General features: G+C 40.6%; 1 protein-coding gene across 1 annotated transcript in view; it reads left to right on the top strand.

Annotated features, from left to right (window-relative positions):
• The window catches only part of LOC308367865 (uncharacterized protein), a gene marked incomplete at both ends in the record, with an annotated part of 51764 nt that overhangs the window by 31100 nt on the left and 2821 nt on the right, over positions 1 to 17843 (top strand). The window contains one exon of the mRNA XM_080841859.1: positions 16621 to 16870. Within this exon, the coding sequence (XP_080697985.1) occupies positions 16621 to 16870 (250 nt within the window). The remainder of the gene's footprint in view (positions 1 to 16620; positions 16871 to 17843) is intronic.

Here is a 17843-nt window from a genome sequence, read left to right as displayed (position 1 = left end):
ATTGCGGAACGATTGTCTCAAAAATACGAACATGTGATTGTTGATCCACAAATGCTGAGACTAGCTGAGACACGATTCACAAACATAATTTTCAGTTTCACAAATGTAAAATTATATATTTACAAATACACATAGATTTGTAAAAACCAATACACAAGTTACAAATCGGAAATTTGTATTTGTGGATTGCAAAACACGTGTACAACTCAAGGCATATTTGCAGATTACCCTCTGTGCATTTGCAGTTATTTTTGAGACAAATCTATGCCCATATGGGTGGGGGAATAGCCCGATAGCTTAGCATATCTGCCATGCAATTCTAATGGTAATGCTACCTAGCTTGGTATGCTAACTGTCGGTAGCCTATACATCGTGAAATCAACCAAAATACTGATGTCACTGGCTTTAATTTGATAATGGCATGTTAGTAGTACATTTAATATCAGTCCATTTGTTTAATTACTGCTGATATTTTACAAATACGTCAAAAACTCATTTTTGACCAAACTTGAAGTTACGGTCTTTTGCCTTAGCACGGCAGAGTAAAGCACAGGTGCAAGCCAGTTTAAAGACCCTATTATGATGTCATAATGGCCCAATGTAAGTCAATGGGAGAAATTTATATTCGTTTTTCTTTAATATCTTAAAAAGTATAAAGTTTAGAAAAGTGAAAAATACATAGCATAAGTGTCGTTTACAAGACCTACGCGACAAAGTTTGAATGAAGTTTCTATGTTAAGTGGTTCGGGCTGAATTAATCGCAGAAAAAGGTAACAAGAATAAGAAGAATAAGAAGAAGAAGAAGAAGAAGAAGAAGAAGAAGAAGAAGAAGAAGAAGAAGCCTAGGAATAACAATACAGGGCATTTCATGCACTGTAATAAAGAAAACTTGACGATAACAATACTGTGCTTCCCTTCGGGCAAGCACACTAATAAGAGTAACTACAGTTTCTAACCTAGCTACCGTATTTCTATTTCGTTAAGGTGAGTTGAATGGCAGCATTTTCAGTGTACTGACTGAAATTTTAATGGAAGCTGATGGTGTTAGCCGTAGCAGCTAGCATATAAATTAGCGTTACGTTAACGTTGGAGACGCCATTTTCCTTAATTCAAGTTGTGAAGTAAACCTTTGAAGTAATTCATGAATTTAGTTGTGTGGATATAGTGAGCTAAGGCTTGTATTCCCACTACGGTAACGTTAGCTATCCTAGCTGTGTTAAGCAGCTGTAACATCTGAGTACGGGGCTAAAGGCTAACTAACACTACGTAACGGGAGTATCCACTGGCAGTTTCAGCTAGCCGTAACGGGGGATCATTTTCCTTAATTCAAGTTGTTAAGTAAACCTGTGAAGTAATTCATGAATTTAGTTGTGTGGATATAGTGAGCTAAGGCTTGTATTCCTACTACGGTAACATGAGCTATCCTAGCTGTGCAGGGCTATGCAAAAGTTGCTTATACTGAAAGAATGGTTAACTTGTTGTGGCCGATAGCGTGAGTTAACATTAACCCGTGTCCTGGGAGTAATGATTCATGAGAGACCTTGAATCATTAGGTTAACTGAAAAACGTTTGAGGATGTACCTGGGCACAGCGTAGCTGTTGTAGTGTGCTCAGTTTTCGAAAACTAGACTGAAACTAAGAAGGATAACTATGACTAAATGTGACTAAAACTAATATGCACTGAATCTAAAATAGCTGCTGAATCTAAAATAGCTGCCAAAATGAACACTGAGATGTATTAATTTTGGCAGCTATTTTAGATTCAGTCTTAAGACAAAAATGCATATTAGTTTCAGTCACATTTAGTCATAGTTATCCTTCTTAGTTTCAGAAGAGGTTTTTCATGGTTGCTAGCTCTAATCAGATGTATTATAGGCTTATAAGAGAAGACTAACTTTTTATGCCAACGAACACCAATAACTAGAACTAATTTGACAGACTATAAACCAATGTGATACACGTGCTCTCTAGCTATACAGTAAAAGTGTTGCTTACGTTTGATACTAGACCTACAGTCTAACTCTAACTGCATTAAGTCTAACATATAGGCCTATCTTACAATAAACTTTAAGTAAAGCTGGCTATGTAACCGCATTCATTCCAATATTGTTACAGAGATGTTTCCTTTTACCAAGATAGCAATTTCAACAATTCACTTAGCTCAGTAAGTCAGTATAACGAAACTCTGAGATACCCTCATATGTCTAAACGTCAGTGGAGCCAAAATATAATGGTTGAGCTTGGTTGCTTGCTAAAATATATTGGAAGAAGGCCCCACTACACTGATTGAGTAGATGTAAATACATTTTAATTCATAGGCACTTGTTCTCTCTGTCACAGAGCAAGCACACTCTCGCAGTTCGTTCACGAAACGCAAACGCAGCGTTTTGGGGACTTAAAAGCGCAAAAAAATGAACCCACCCTCCAGAGTGGAAATCTTAAAAACGCTCCACCGTTGCGTTCCCGTCTAAAGGGTTGAAAACGCAAAAGTGTGCTCTGAGCTGCTCACGCTGGCTATCCTCGCATACGCGTTGACATCATATCCATGTGCAGTACAGCCAAACAACAACAAACATGTCGGATTATTTCCATTACTCGGAGATTCAAGCTGCCTTGATATCTATCCAGGAGTCATTTCAGCAAATAAGCCGAGTAATCACAGATAAAACAGAACAGAGAAGGCGCATTAATTACACTAGGTCTCGTAGCTAGACTGTTCTATCCCTTGTAGCCTACGTCGCTTTGGCCAAAGGCGTCTGCTAAATGACTAAATGTAAATGTACACGAACACTGCAAATGTAAGAGAATGAATACATAAATAAGCTCCCAATCGCGTTAAAATAGCCATAGTGGAATAGAATGGACACATATGTACATCCTGCAGTACCTCCACGTCTACACCGGTTAAGTTCAATTTCACACACTTTTGCGTCACCGTCTGCATGCAGATTTCCACCCAAAGACTCTCGTCTAAACGCGAAATTAAAAGTGGGAACGCAACGCCACTTTTGCAGTTTGTGTTCAGATCGTTGTCGTGTAAAGCTAGCCTAAGAGACACCTTCCATACCAGGGCTCTACTCACTCATGCATACTCACTCATGTTTACTCACTCATGCATACTCACTCATGTTTACTCACTCATGCATACTCACTCATGAATACTAACTCATGCATACTCACTCATGTTTACTCACTCATGCATAATCACTCATGTTTACTCACTCATGCATACTCACTCATGTTTACTCACTCATGTTTACTCACTCATGCATACTTACTCATGTTTACTCACTCATGTATACTCACTCATGTTTACTCACTAATGCATACTCACTCATGTTTACTCACTCATGCATACTCACTCATGTTTACTCACTCGTGCATACTCACTCATGCATACTCACTCATGCATACTCACTCATGTTTACTCACTCATGCATACTCACTTGTGCATACTCACTCATGCATACTCACTCATGCATACTCACTCATGCATACTCACTCATGCATACTCACTCATGTTTACTCACTCATGCATACTCACTTGTGCATACTCACTCATGCATACTCATTCATGCATACTCACTCATGCATACTCACTCATGTTTACTCACTCATGCATACTCACTTGTGCATACTCACTCATGCATACTCACTCATTCATACTCACCCATGTTTACTCACTCATGCATACTCACTCATGCATACTCACTCATGTTTACTCACGCATGCATACTTACTCATGCATACTCACTCGTGCATACTCACTCGTGCATACTCACTCATGCACACTCACTCATGCATACTCACTCATGCATACTCACTCATGTTTACTCACTCATGCATACTCACTCATGCATACTCATTTGTGCATGCTCATCCAGCAGGTTGAGCTGGAGAGCTGACAACTGCCCCAATTCCAAGGCACTTGTTATCTCGGTCATGGCCGCAACAGAGCAAGCACACTCTCGCAGTTCGTTCACGAAACGCATTCTAGTTTCTATTAATGTTTTACAGAGTATACTATATTTAAAGGATAATATTTCATTTATTTATATATTTATTAATTCTCGTTTGGAAGTATGAAACACAATTTTGTATATAAAGTCATAAACAGAACCTTTTGTATGGGAAGTAAAAAAAAGCCCTATCAACTACAGAATTGATTTTCAAATACAATTCTGCAAAAACATGCAGAATTATATACAGAAGTATTATATACAGTACTGTGCAAAAGTTTTAGGCAGGTGTGAAAAAATGCTGTAAACTAAGAATGCTTTCAAAAATGGAAGTGTTAACAGTTTATTTTCATCAATTCTTCATAAATTAACAAAATGCAGTGAAGGAACAGAAAAAAATTCTAAATTAAATCAATATTTGGTGTGACCACCCTTTGCCTTCAAAATAGCATCAATTCTCCCAGATACACTTGCGCACAGTTTTTGAAGGAACTCGGCTGGTAAATTGTTCCAAACATCTTGGAGAACTAACCACAGAACCACAGGCTTCCTAAAATTATTCTGTCTCTTCATGTAAACCCAGACAGACTCGACGATGTAGAGATCATGGCTCTGTGGGGGACATACCATCACTTGCAGGACTTTCTGTTCTTCTTTAAGCTGAAGATAGTTGTTAATGACATTGGCTGTATGTTTGGGGTTATGTTCCTGCTGCAGAATACATTTGGTGGCAATCATACGCCTCCCTGATGGTATTGCATGATGGATTAGTATCTGCCTGTATTTCTCAGCATTGAGGACACCATTCATCCTGACCAAATCTCCAACTCCACTTGCAGAAATGCAGCCCCAAACTGGAAAGGAACCTCTACCATGCTTCACTGTTGCCTGCAGACTCTCATTATTGTACCTCTCTGCAGCCCTTCGGCGAACAAACTGCCTTCTTCTACAGCCAAATATTTCTAATTTTGACTCATCAGTCCAGAGCACCTGCCATGTTTCTGCACCCCAGTTTCTATGTTTTCGTGCTTAGTTCAGTCACTTGGCCTTGTTTCCTTGTCGGGGTAGAGCTTTTTGGCTGCAACTCTTCCATGAAGACCACTTCTGGCCAGACTTCCCCGGACAGTAAATGTCTGTACCTGGGTACCACTGGTTTCTGCCAGTTCTGAGCTGATGCCACTGCTTGAGATCTTCCGATTTCGAAGGTAAATAAGCTTGATGTGTTTTTCATCAGCTGCATTAAATTTCCTTGGCTGACCACTGCGTCTACGATCCTCAACGTCTTCTTCAAAAGAGCTTGAACTGTACATTTTGAAACCCCTGTCTACTTTGAAATCTTTGTCTGGTAGAGACCCTGCTGATGCAGTATAACTACGTTGTGTCTTGTTGCTGTGCTCAGTCTTACCATGTAAATGGATAAAAAATAAACATTTATTGCTTACCTTTTTCAAAGCATTCTTAGTTCATAGCATTTTTTCACACCTGCCTAAAACTTTTGCACAGTACTGTACATGTATATTTGAAGGGCTGTGGTGGGGACATTATGACTGCATACCCACAGTAGGGGCTGTGGTGGGGACAATATGACTGCATACCCACAGTAGGGGCTGTGGTGGGGACAATATGACTGCATACCCACAGTAGGGGCTGTGGTGGGGACAATATGACTGCATAGCCACAGTAGGGGCTGTGGTGGGGACAATATGGGGACAATATGACTGCAAACCCACAGTAGGGGCTGTGGTGGGGACAATATGGGGACAATATGACTGCATACCCACAGTAGGGGCTGTGGTGGGGACAATATGACTGCATACCCACAGTAGGGGCTGTGGTGGGGACAATATGACTGCATACCCACAGTAGGGGCTGTGATGGGGACAATATGACTGCATACCCACAGTAGGGGCTGTGGTGGGGACAATATGGGGACAATATGACTGCAAACCCACAGTAGGGGCTGTGGTGGGGACAATATGACTGCATACCCACAGTAGGGGCAGTGGTGGGGACAATATGACTGCATACCGACAGTAGGGGCTAGGGTGGGGCAATATGGGGACAATACGACTGCATACCCACAGTAGGGGCTGTGGTGGGGCAATATGGGGACAATATGACTGCATAACCACAGTAGGGGTTGTGGTCGGGAAAATATAAGCACAGACACACACACACACACACACACACACATACACGCACACACACATGCACACACATTGACCTGCAGCACCCTTACATATCTGCTCCTGAGTATTTTTTTATTTCTTTATTATTTCTTCTTTTTTTTTTACTTGTTTTTTTGTTTATTTATAGATCACTGTGTTACACATATCACAATGAGTGAACTAAAGTCCCTTGAACAGGACCTTGAAGCCTATACAGATAAGTTAGGATGGCACTATGGCATCATGGTACAAAGCCAAAAGTGTCAGTCATAATAATTAAAAGGCTTTGCACATACGATACAAATTCATATCATAATGAATCAGTGATGAAACTGATGTATGTACATGAGGATGCCGGATGCCTTGTAACCAGAATGGTGAAAAAGTGGGAGAAGTGTGTGTGTGTGTGTTTGTGGGTGTGTGTGTGTGTGTGCGTGTGCGTGTGCGTGTGCGTGTGCGTGTGCGTGTGCGTGTGCGTGTGTGTGTGCGTGTGCGTGTGTGTGGCTTAGCCATGAATGTGAATGTGTGTTTGCGTCACTATGAAGATCTCCCCATATCAGCCCTTAGAAGAGTTATGTCTGAGATCCCGAGTACACCGACAAACTGTGCATGTCTGTTCCATCCAGGAAATAAAGAACAAGTTATTGAACTGTTTGTCAGTCCTCCGTTTGACCATCACACTGGATTCACCATCACATCTAATGTTAGAGATCGCCCCCTAGTGGTGTGGCCACATGCCCATGAAACCCAATGGAAGATCTGCTGGTGCCCAGGGTGCTGGATGCATTAGGGGTGAGATGTGTCACAGTAACCTGTGGATCTCAACCTCACCTTTTCCTTCTCTGTTAAAAAAATGAACGGTCTCACTGTCCTCTCTCTCTCTCTCTGCTCTCTATGTCTAGTGTTAGACATATACACTTATACACTTATACACATACACACACACACACACACACACACACACACACACACTCACACTCACACTCACACACACACACACACACACACACACACACACACACACACACACACACACACACACATACACACTTCAGTCGTAAACTAGTATCTTATCTCAGCATATCTGATGTGACAGCAGTAGCTCTCTCTCACACACACACACAAACACACATACACACACATACACTCACTCACACAAACCCACAGTGAGAGGGAAAGAGAGAGAGAGAGAGAAAACCTTTATGAAATGTCATACTCTTGACACAACAAGTTAGGGGCTCAGGCAATTCATGAAACTTAAATACTTAAAAATAAAAAAGCTATTGATGCTGATAAATAAATACAAGAAAAGATACATAAATACAAATAATATATATTTTTAATTTTCATGGTTAAGTGGTGACTGTTTATAGAATTAGTCAGGTCCAAAGGTATAAATAGCAGTAAAAGAAAGATATATTGGGTTTCAAGTAGTACACTTACAATAGTGAGTACTTGCCTTGAGGATGAGGCTGATAAAATCTTCCAGCGTCCGAGACACAGCAGAGGAGAGAGAGAAAATGGGATGAGGGGTTGGACAACTCTGTCAGTGTCTGCACCTACTTCCTCAGGTCTGCCGGAATGCCTTCTCTTCGTCTCCAGCTTAAGCTTCCTGCTGTCATGTTCCTGCCTTCCTCTCTGTCCAGAAGAGCAGAAAGGGAGAGGAGACATCCAATGAAAAACAGCAGCATAACTAGGGATGAGAATCAAGAACCGGTTCTCACTGAAGCGAATATTTGGAATCGTCGGCCAAATTCTTTATCGGTTCTGCTAACGGGCCTCTGTGCCATTGCGCATGCGCAACCTTTTATAGTTTCTTCAGACTGCAGCAAACATAGCAACTAGGCAGAAGCGTTGTAAAGTTTGGCTGTATTTCACACGACAAAATGACAACTACGCCACTTGTAACGTGTGTAAAAAGTCTATTTCGTTGAAGGGAGGAAATACACCAATTATGAATTAGCATTTGAACACACAGCATCTATCTATAAATCCAGAAATCTCTGTGTGTGTGTCAGTCAGTCTGTCTAGGGCGTATCTCCCTGACGGTAGTTAAGTTAGTTATGAGATTTCGCATGTAGCTTACGCATGTCATGAACCTGTGCATCCTTGATTTTGAAGATTTTTGAATTCATAGTTTGCGAGATATTTGTATTTTACCGTTTCCCGTAGGCACTAATGGGTTATCGTTTCCCGTAGCAAGTCCCACTGACCGATTGTGCACCGAAATGACGTCACAATCAAACGATATACGCCTAGCGGTATTAAACTATCCTGCCTTCACTCAAAGTTCAGAATAGCGTTGGATACGATAAGGAGGTCCGCATTCAAATTCTTCTTGGTGAAAAGATACAGACTTTTGCTCAGGTAATCAGACAAACTCATTTCATAAGCATGGTTGAAATGTAACTGTGATTACAGCACTTATTCATGGCATATGCAAAACGCATGAATTTTACTCTATACAACTCTCTCTCTGAATTCATAGTTCGCAAGATATTTCTATTTTATTGTTTGTGTTAGGCACTATGGGTTATCGTTTGAGTATACACCGCTACAAATGGTAGCTTCTATCTATAAATCCAGAAATCTCTGTGTGTCTGTCTGTCTGTGACAGGCATATCTCCCTGATGGTAGTTACGTTAGTTATGAGATTTCACATGTAGCTTACGCATGTCATGAACCTGTGCATCCTTGATTTTGAAGATTTCTGATTTCACAGTTCGCGAGATATTTGTATTTTACAGTTTGCCGTATGGTGCAAACCCATGTCACCATTATGAGCGACGCGATTTCTAAACCCAATACATTTCCAATCCATTGTGACGTAGACCAGCGATTTAGGCGTAAAATTAACCTACATTTGAGTCCAACTGCATGACCATTCTTACCCTACACTTACCCTTACAATAAAGAAGTGATCCTATTTCAACCATAACCATAACCGCAACTTTGACATCTATATTCAACTGCATCCATACATAATCTCAAACTTTATTTGTTGGTGTATCTCCAAAAAGGCTGTACAACATTAAAACATTTCTTAATGAAAAGGAAACATGCATCACAATAATACTTCAGTGTAACCTGTACCTATGTGGAGTGCAAATATGTCTTGCTATTACACTACCCAACAGCTACACCGACGTCTGCTAACACTACAGAATGCATAATTCCTACGGGCACTGCACTAGTGGAATTTAATTACAGGAATGTCATGTGTTCGATGCATGCAGCAGCTCAGCTAATGTCAGTGCTTCATCTCTTACTATCCAAGGTAAACTCCTGAAAAGTGATCACAACCACTCACTGTGTGAAGCAATTTGCCTTTATTGTGTGTAGTCGATCATGTTATATTCTGTCCCTTCGTTTGAAGCATACATTTTAGCTCCGGCATTGTTCTCCCATTATTGATCACTTCACCTTTGGATTGTCCAGTTTTAGAAATGTTTTATCGTAACAGTGTTAATCATCGAGGGCGTGTGTTATCCGCAAACGTTTGCGTTGTCGTGTTAACCCATTATTGAACGTAATCATATTATTCTGAACGTCATCATTAGCTAAATTGGATGGAAATGGAGATTATTTATACAGTGAAAGCTGGTTTACACAATGAAACAAATGGCACTAACAAATTTGCTGAATTTGAATCTGACAAAGCCACATTGAAATAACAGAGGGGAGGCAAACACTACTTCTGCCTTAATGAACGGGCTGAAATTGGAAGATTCTATAGCTAAGCTAGCGTCAGTTATGTCAGTTATATACAACATAGTGTTGCCACCTGTCCCGGTTTTACGGGGATTGTCCTTCTTTTCTGTGGCCTGTCCCGGAAAATGTCTAAAATCTCCAGGGACACAGAATGTTTTTAATCCAATTTAGCTGATGATGACGTTTAGAGTCAGCAGGTTCAGAGGCTGGTAGTCTGTCTTGGTCACAGGCTACAGCTAGAACGTCTTGTGCACCTCTAGCCCATCCTTTCTTCTAAGCAGGGAAAAATCAAATGCTTTTGTATCCTCCCGGGGAAAGAGGACATGCTTATTTTGTTGATGATCCATACAATTGTTGATGATCCATACAATTGATGGTTGCAGACTTAATGGTATTTTCCACTGCTAGTTTCATTTTTGGCAGCTCAGTTCATTTACCCTTTTTTAAAATGTAAATTGTAAATTCTAGGAACATGTTTAAATTTGTTATGTAAGTTTTATTTTATCTTAATTTCTACAGAAGAATGTCAGTTTTATATTTAGTTCAAGAGGAATACGTATAATTTTTTGGGGTTATTTACCCATTGTTAATATGTACAGTATACCTACTGTATATGGTGTGTGCAGCATTATATACAATTATATAAAAGAAAATTAAGGTAAATAAACCAGTTTGTGCTCTTTTTTTCACCCCTCGCCCAATAAGAATCTATAAGAGAACCAATAAGGAATCGAATCGATAAGCAGGAATCGATAAGGCACCGGAATCGTTAAAATCGTATCAATTCTCATCCCTAAGCATAACGCTTAAATGAGAACTAATGGGCATCAAACAGCCTCTTGCTCAGTTGGCCTATGCGCTCACGGACAGCATCTCCTGCTTCTCCTGCTCTGCCTCCTGCTGCTCTCCTGCCCCCTAGAGGGAGCTCTATGAGGCTGACTCCAAACAGCCAACAGGAGAGTCTGATCACCCATTACCTTCTCCCGTGAGGGCTTGATTACCTGTAGCTGTGCCAACCCAGTGAGCTTTTTAAACTTGATATGACAATATGATGATTAGTAGTAATAATATTAATAATAAGTAATAAAGTGTTCTGCTTGTTCATCAAGGACTTATCTGAGTTCACAAAGGAGACCCTTTCAGTCATCCACGCATCTGTAACATTGTCACAGTAAACATGATCTTTACCTACCTTAACCTAATGTACATTACACAACTGCCATGATGAATTTCAGACAACCATCTTGTCTCTGCATGAAAATGAATACATGGAAGCATATACTGTAACTGAAAGCATGAATAATAGATCATTTCCACTGACACAACAATAGCACAATAGTCACACAATATCCCTCATGATTAAATTGTAAAACATAGAGATGCATTGAACTTTGCAGCAAAATAAAAATCCCTGCTCCAACCTTTCTTAGCTGTTTTATCTTTATCGCTTGATCTTGATCACATGCAGTGAGTCACTGAGCAGTGTTTATGGTCACTGGATGGGGTCTCTGCTCTGACTAACAGGCTGGTCTTAACACATTTAAACACACAACTTGATGACAATGGAGAGCATTCAACATACTTCTATCATAATGGCTTATGACACAAGCATTCAAGATATTTAAAGATAATGACTATTGCATATACCAGGGGTGGCGAACCTGCGGTTCGCGAGCCGCAGGCGCTCTTTGCCAGCTGACGTGCGGCTAGGCTCCAGCTCGAGTGCTCACTGAATTTTCCCTTGGTGTAGAGAATTTTCATATTGTAAAATAAACAGCTAAAATGCATATTTTGCACGTGATATATTTGGAAATACAGACAAAAAGCTGTCCGATTTGAATGGGGTATTTATTCATGTATAGTTTGTCATCACGCGATCTTGAGAGACGTCTTCAAGTAACGTTAATGTTCCAAACATGAAACATGGATCCAGCAAAGCGTAAATCTACACGAAAATATGAAGATGAACACCGGACTTTCTCGCCTGAATGGGATGAATTATTTGCAGAGCGAAATGCTTAATATGCCCGACGTCACTGTCACATTTTAAAGCCTCAAACTTGGAGCGCCTTGTCTGGGAATTCCCCGCCCCCTTCACTGCATTTCATTTGCTCAGTTAGTCTGGCGAACTACTCAATGGCTGTCCACTTCAGTCATGTAATTGGACACTCCTTTAACCAATCAGACCAACGATACTATGCAACGATACAACGATCGGTAATAAAGCAAACACATATTTTTTTCTGTATGAATTGTTCCAGGGCAAGTTTCTGTTCTGTTTTCAAAGAAAACTTAACTTTGAAATCATCCAAGACAGCCGCGAGAGCAGTATCGAAGTTTTGCTGTGCTTCTCTCTTTGCTTTCGCTTTTGTCACGTAGTCGTGGTTAGTTCAAATCCGCCAATGGCGCGCCAGGTAGCCAATAGCCAGTTTGTGATTGGCTCCAAGGATCCTTACAATGCCGAACTAACCTGGTATAGACGCCTTGCCAGACTGACTTTGAAAGCAAAATAAAATTGTCCGGAAAAAGAGGGGTGGGACTTCACAGACAATGGAGCGCCGGCTCTCCACACACAATGCTAACATAGCCCAGGAGTTCCTAAAGGCACAGAGCTGGGCAGGCACAAGGTACATACTTTGAAACGTCAGTCAGAGAAACAGACTCAGCGTTTTTGGAGATGTACGAAGTACTCTGAAACGGTCACGTTGGCATCGTATCAGGTGTCATGGAATATTGCTCGAGCAACAAAGTCATATAGTGAGGGAGAGTTTGAAAATTAAGCAGAGGATATGACATTAACTATAATTAGCACCCATCTCATCAAATGTTTTAAATATGTTTATTTTTCTGCCATAGTTTAAATCTACATTTGTTAATTTATCTTCCTAAAACCCATTAGAGGACATTATTTAAAAGGTTGTTTTTTTTTTAAAAGGAGGCAACTGCTGTAATTTCTCTGTTTTGTTTTAATCACAGTCATTGCAGAGAAGGAGGCCTCACTTAAATATGTGGAGCCAAAGGGTAGTAGCTGCTCCTAAGCTTTCTCTCCCAGGTCAGGGTGCTCCTGCTTCACACACATCCAAAACAAAATCTCAGTAGATGTCTTCTATATGTTTATATTTGTGCCATATTTTAGTCTAAATTTGTAAATTTCTCTTCCTAAAACCCACTAGAGGACACTATTTAAATGGGGGAGCATGCCTCCAGACCCCCTAGTTTTGCGGGGTCACAGGAAAAATAATAGGTGTTATGTAGGGGATTATCCCCCCAAAAAGTGGGAACCTAGATTTGTGTGGCTCTTCGTAAATGGTGGTGGGTTTTGTTGTGGCTCTTTGACAGTGGCGGCGCCAGAGATTTTTTTCTGGTGGTGCTATGGTGGTGCTCGGCGTTTTACTGAGGGTGCTATGAAATTAGGGTGATAGCATATGAGTCTCATTTTTCTCTACTACAACACCTCCCCACCATATCGTCACATATGTTTACACGTTTGATCTCTAACGCGTCTTTGGGGTACATAAAAAGCGTCATTCAAATCGATCGTATTTACTATTATCATTAGGCTACTTCTGACGGACGCGCACAAAGCTGCGTTCATCTCCGACGGTCAAAATGGATGCAGCATGTTATAGATAACGTAATCCCAAATACTTCACTTACTTCAGTGTGTGGATTAAAGTTTAAACCAGATGACTAACAGGTCACCACTACCATGTGTGACAAATTAAACTAAACATACCAAGTTCAATACACTTCTAACTAAAGACGGCAGATTAGAATATCAGATAGAATTAACTTAAACAGGCAAAGAGTCAGAAATGCTTTCAAAAAGTGTATATTATTTTAAGTCACAATCAATAAAAACATGAATGAGACCAAACAGTAGGCACTCAAAACCACAATAATAAGAGATCAAAAAGTGTATCAAAAAGTGCACACAAAACTATGCTTAAAACATCCCTTAATTGTTTCCTAATCATTTCTGCCATTACATTGATGATCTCATTCTGCACGTCATGGTGCACATACTTTGCATTTGACGGGTTGTTATCTAACTTTTTCTGAACGGTTTTATCAAATTTTCCAATTACAGATAGCAACTCGCAGACATTACCCCTGTTTGCTGAATCCTCATCTTCAATGTGGCCTCGCTGTGAGATCCCCTGACAAGCAGCGTGTAGCGCAAGCTTTCCACAACATTTTTGTAATATTGGTCTTTTCGGACCATCCTGGACGTTCATGCTTAAGTCACCCAGGGTGCTAGCAGCATGGCTAGCAGCGCCCTCAGTAGAGGTGAAGGGTTAACTTGGACCAGGACGTTCCTCTTCTTCTACATCAGAATCAGAATCCAATACCTCTTGCATTTTTTCTTCCTCTTGAACATCTTATTCAACTCGAGGAAATTTGCGGATCAAATACCGATTCATTTTCGTGATTTTGTGAACGCTTGACTTAGAATTGACCGATCGCGAGGATTACTGTTACTTAGCCTACTACTCATTGAACAATCACGTTCACGCGCAACTTGTCTGTGTCGTGCTACGTGAACAATCTGTTCATTTCAATCTGTTATTTTCTGTTATTTTCTTTTGTGATTAAAATATTATTATCACACAATACATTTTATTAAGAACTCTTAAGAACAATAATAGGCCTAAATAAACCATTATTTTCTTGGGGGTGCTATGGGGGTGCTATGGCCAATCTAGGGGGTGCTCTAGCACCCCCTAGCCCCCCCCTGGCGCCGCCACTGCTCTTTGAGCTGGACTGGTTAGCCACCCCTGGCATACACGATGAAACTATACTAGAACTAGTGGCGTGCCAAGAGCACAGATCAAAACAGATGAACCATTGCTCAGTTCTGGTCATCAGTTCTTGTGTTTCGGTAAATGGCACATCCATATGTAACACCAGTATACAACTGACCATGCTAACACTACTGACTGATAACCCTTCTAGTGGAGTGGGAAGAGCACAGCTCCAAACAGATAAATGATGCCTCAGTTTGGCTGGACATGAGTTGTGTTTTAAAACTCAGAGGGCATGAGTTGGTGCTGCTACACAACTTGCATGTATTTCATCTTCTTCAAGATTCAAAGAAAGTATGTTACATTTCAGAACTATTAGATGCAAACTGCCTGAATATTTAACAAATGAGATTTGTCTGTTCCAAAATAGAACTTTGTTTTTAAGATGTACAAGAACAGGTCAACATGTAAGTGTTACTGTTAATATCTAACCTGTAGTCAGAAATACTGTTGTTATGAAAACCATCCATAAATGGTTAGGAGAGAGACTGCGTGACTGTCTGCAGGTACACTGAGTTATAAAACAGTTGAGGAGACGAACATGGAGGGGTTTACCAGCACAGCAGCTTGATCATAAACAGAATGACGTCATTTAGACTTACTGCTTTTGGAGTTTCAATTGAGGTTCACACAATCCTAAGAAAACAGCCACTTGAGAGCTTTAGAGAACCTTATACATTCTGAAATATGTGAGAATGGGCGACTGAGGACTGAGGACAGCCACATCATTGCTCATGGGATTTGCACACACTGAGTTGACATGAGATTAGGCATGCCCATATATGGAGTCAAAGACTCAAATCAACTTGTGATTGGCTGTGTAGTCTTTGTAGGGATTGGCCTTTGAATTGTAAATACATTTTATAAAGGAGGAAATTGCACACATCAGACCACAACTCTGCAAACTTTCAGAGCAACTGGACACCAGTTGAAGAGTAATCATAGGAACCCTTCATGTGAGTACAATCTTAGTTTTCTTTGTACCTTTAGCATTCCTGTGCAGATGTGATCATAGAACTCAGATCTGAATTCTGAAGTGATTTATTTAGTTTTGGCACCATGTCAGAAAATGTGTTATTGTTTTTTAAGAATTGAAAATGACAACAGACAGCCCATACATAGTCACATTGCAAAACAGAGTTGCCAAGCTGCTAGCATATTGCTTACCTATGTTAAAAATTAGCTTACTCTGCTTAGTAGCCCAGCAAATGCTAGTAGGATTTTGTAGGCTACACCGCCTTCTCTTCAATTGAAATAGGTTAAATTGTTTATCTAATAGAGTTAACAAATGAACCATTTCTACTCAAGTCTTTATAACAGTCAAACTTTGCATTTGAAACGTTGGCCTAACTCTTGGGGGAAAATGAATGTCAAACAAATACAAAACAACAAAGTAGCCAGCATAGGCCACACCATAAACCAGATTCTCAAATATGTGGGCAGATTCTCAATTTTGTGGGTTTCTTTTTTACTTGCTCAGTGTGTTGTTATCAGAGGTGGGAAGAGTAAGCAAAAGCTGTACTCAAGTAAACATTTTGTTACTTTATAATAATAGTGACTTAAGTAGAAGTAAAAGGACCCATCACTTACTTACTTGGGCTGCATTAAATATTCACACACAGATGGCAGAGGCTGCTATTTATAACCTGCACATGTGGGGTTCAGTGTCTTTCTCAAGGACACTTTGACAATTGGTGGGGAGGAGTCGGGATCAAACTAGCGACACACACACACACACACACATACACACACACAAACAAACACACACGCACACTCGCACATACACACACAGGCACACACACAAGCACACTCTCATACACACACACATACACATTCACAAATATCTGCAATATTGCAAATCATGTGTGTCCAAGAGATTATATGTGTGTTAATGTCTGTGACTGTAATATTCGTATGTACATTCAGGAGTTATCACACTCACATGCACAAACATCTGCATTCATATGTGTCCAACAGGTTGTAATGACATCACTGGAATTGAACCTGTCATGCCCTGTGTGCCTGGAGCTCTTTCAGGATCCACTGCTTCTCTCCTGTGGCCACAGCTTCTGCCGCTCGTGCCTGGATAAGATCTCTAGGGAGCCAGGGGAGCAGGAACAGCAGTGCCCCGTCTGCAGAAGCAAGAGCTCCAGGCAGCCTGCACCCAACATGGCTCTGAGAAACACTGCCGAGGCCTTCCGAAGGGAAAGGACTGATGACTTCACAGGTTAGATGTTTGTATGAGAGTGTATGTGTGTGTACATTTAGATATTTTTTTTTTTACAATACTATAACCATAACCCTCTCTTAAAACCATACCGAATCATCTCTTAATCACACAGATTACAGCCAGCCTGTGCTGGCCTTCACATAGCCACACACACGGAGAGAGAAAACTCAAACTTTCTGCTTCACCTAGTCTTAGTCTGACCTGTGTTCACGACAATGCACAGGGACAGGGAACAGGGAACTATGGAGACAGAAAAAGAAAGTATAAGTTATGTAAGGGATAACGGCCGACGAGCTGTGCAGTTCTACAAAGATAATAGACGCTGCGGGACAAAGAACTCCACGACGCAAAGTCCATTCACTTTGTAGAACTGCACAGCTCGGAGGCCGTTATCCCGCTTATCTCCCGTTTGCAACATCCAAAAATGTTTTTTTTATTATTATTATTTAGAATTTCCTTTATCTTTAGGAAATTTAATATGCATAATAACCTGATGAATTATTGATTTGAAGCCTAGTGCTCCCGTTAGAGAAAGTAGTGAGAAAGTAGTGCGTGGAACTGGGCATTGCTGCAAAGTGACACTCATGAGCTCATCTCTGTAAACGGACACACGGACACAGGTGTTGTTCATAAGGTTTAACTATTTCCAGTTGAACTCCACGTTTCCGTTGATGGTGAAGTTGGACAGAGCAACAGGGAGGTCAAGTTTGGTAATTTTGGTCGAAGGCTCATAATCGAGTTAGCCGTGTGAGCTACTATCTGTTTCAATAGGTTTTTTGTCTAAGCGCTAGCAGCCGCCTACAAATAATATTCGAGACTTTCAGTTAAGACTTACAATACTCTGCAACATTCGTGTAGCACATAAACAACTAACCAAGTCAATTTAGACATATAAAAAGTCGTGTAGATAGCTAAATTCACATAAAACATTTCCCACTAACTTCTCCCAACACGCCGCCATCTTTTTTCA

Source organism: Sprattus sprattus (assembly GCF_963457725.1).
Source record: "Sprattus sprattus genome assembly, chromosome: 1".
Classification (NCBI taxonomy): Eukaryota; Metazoa; Chordata; class Actinopteri; order Clupeiformes; family Clupeidae; genus Sprattus; species Sprattus sprattus.
Note: the sequence above shows the minus strand (reverse complement) of the source record. Positions and strands in the feature narration are given on the sequence as shown.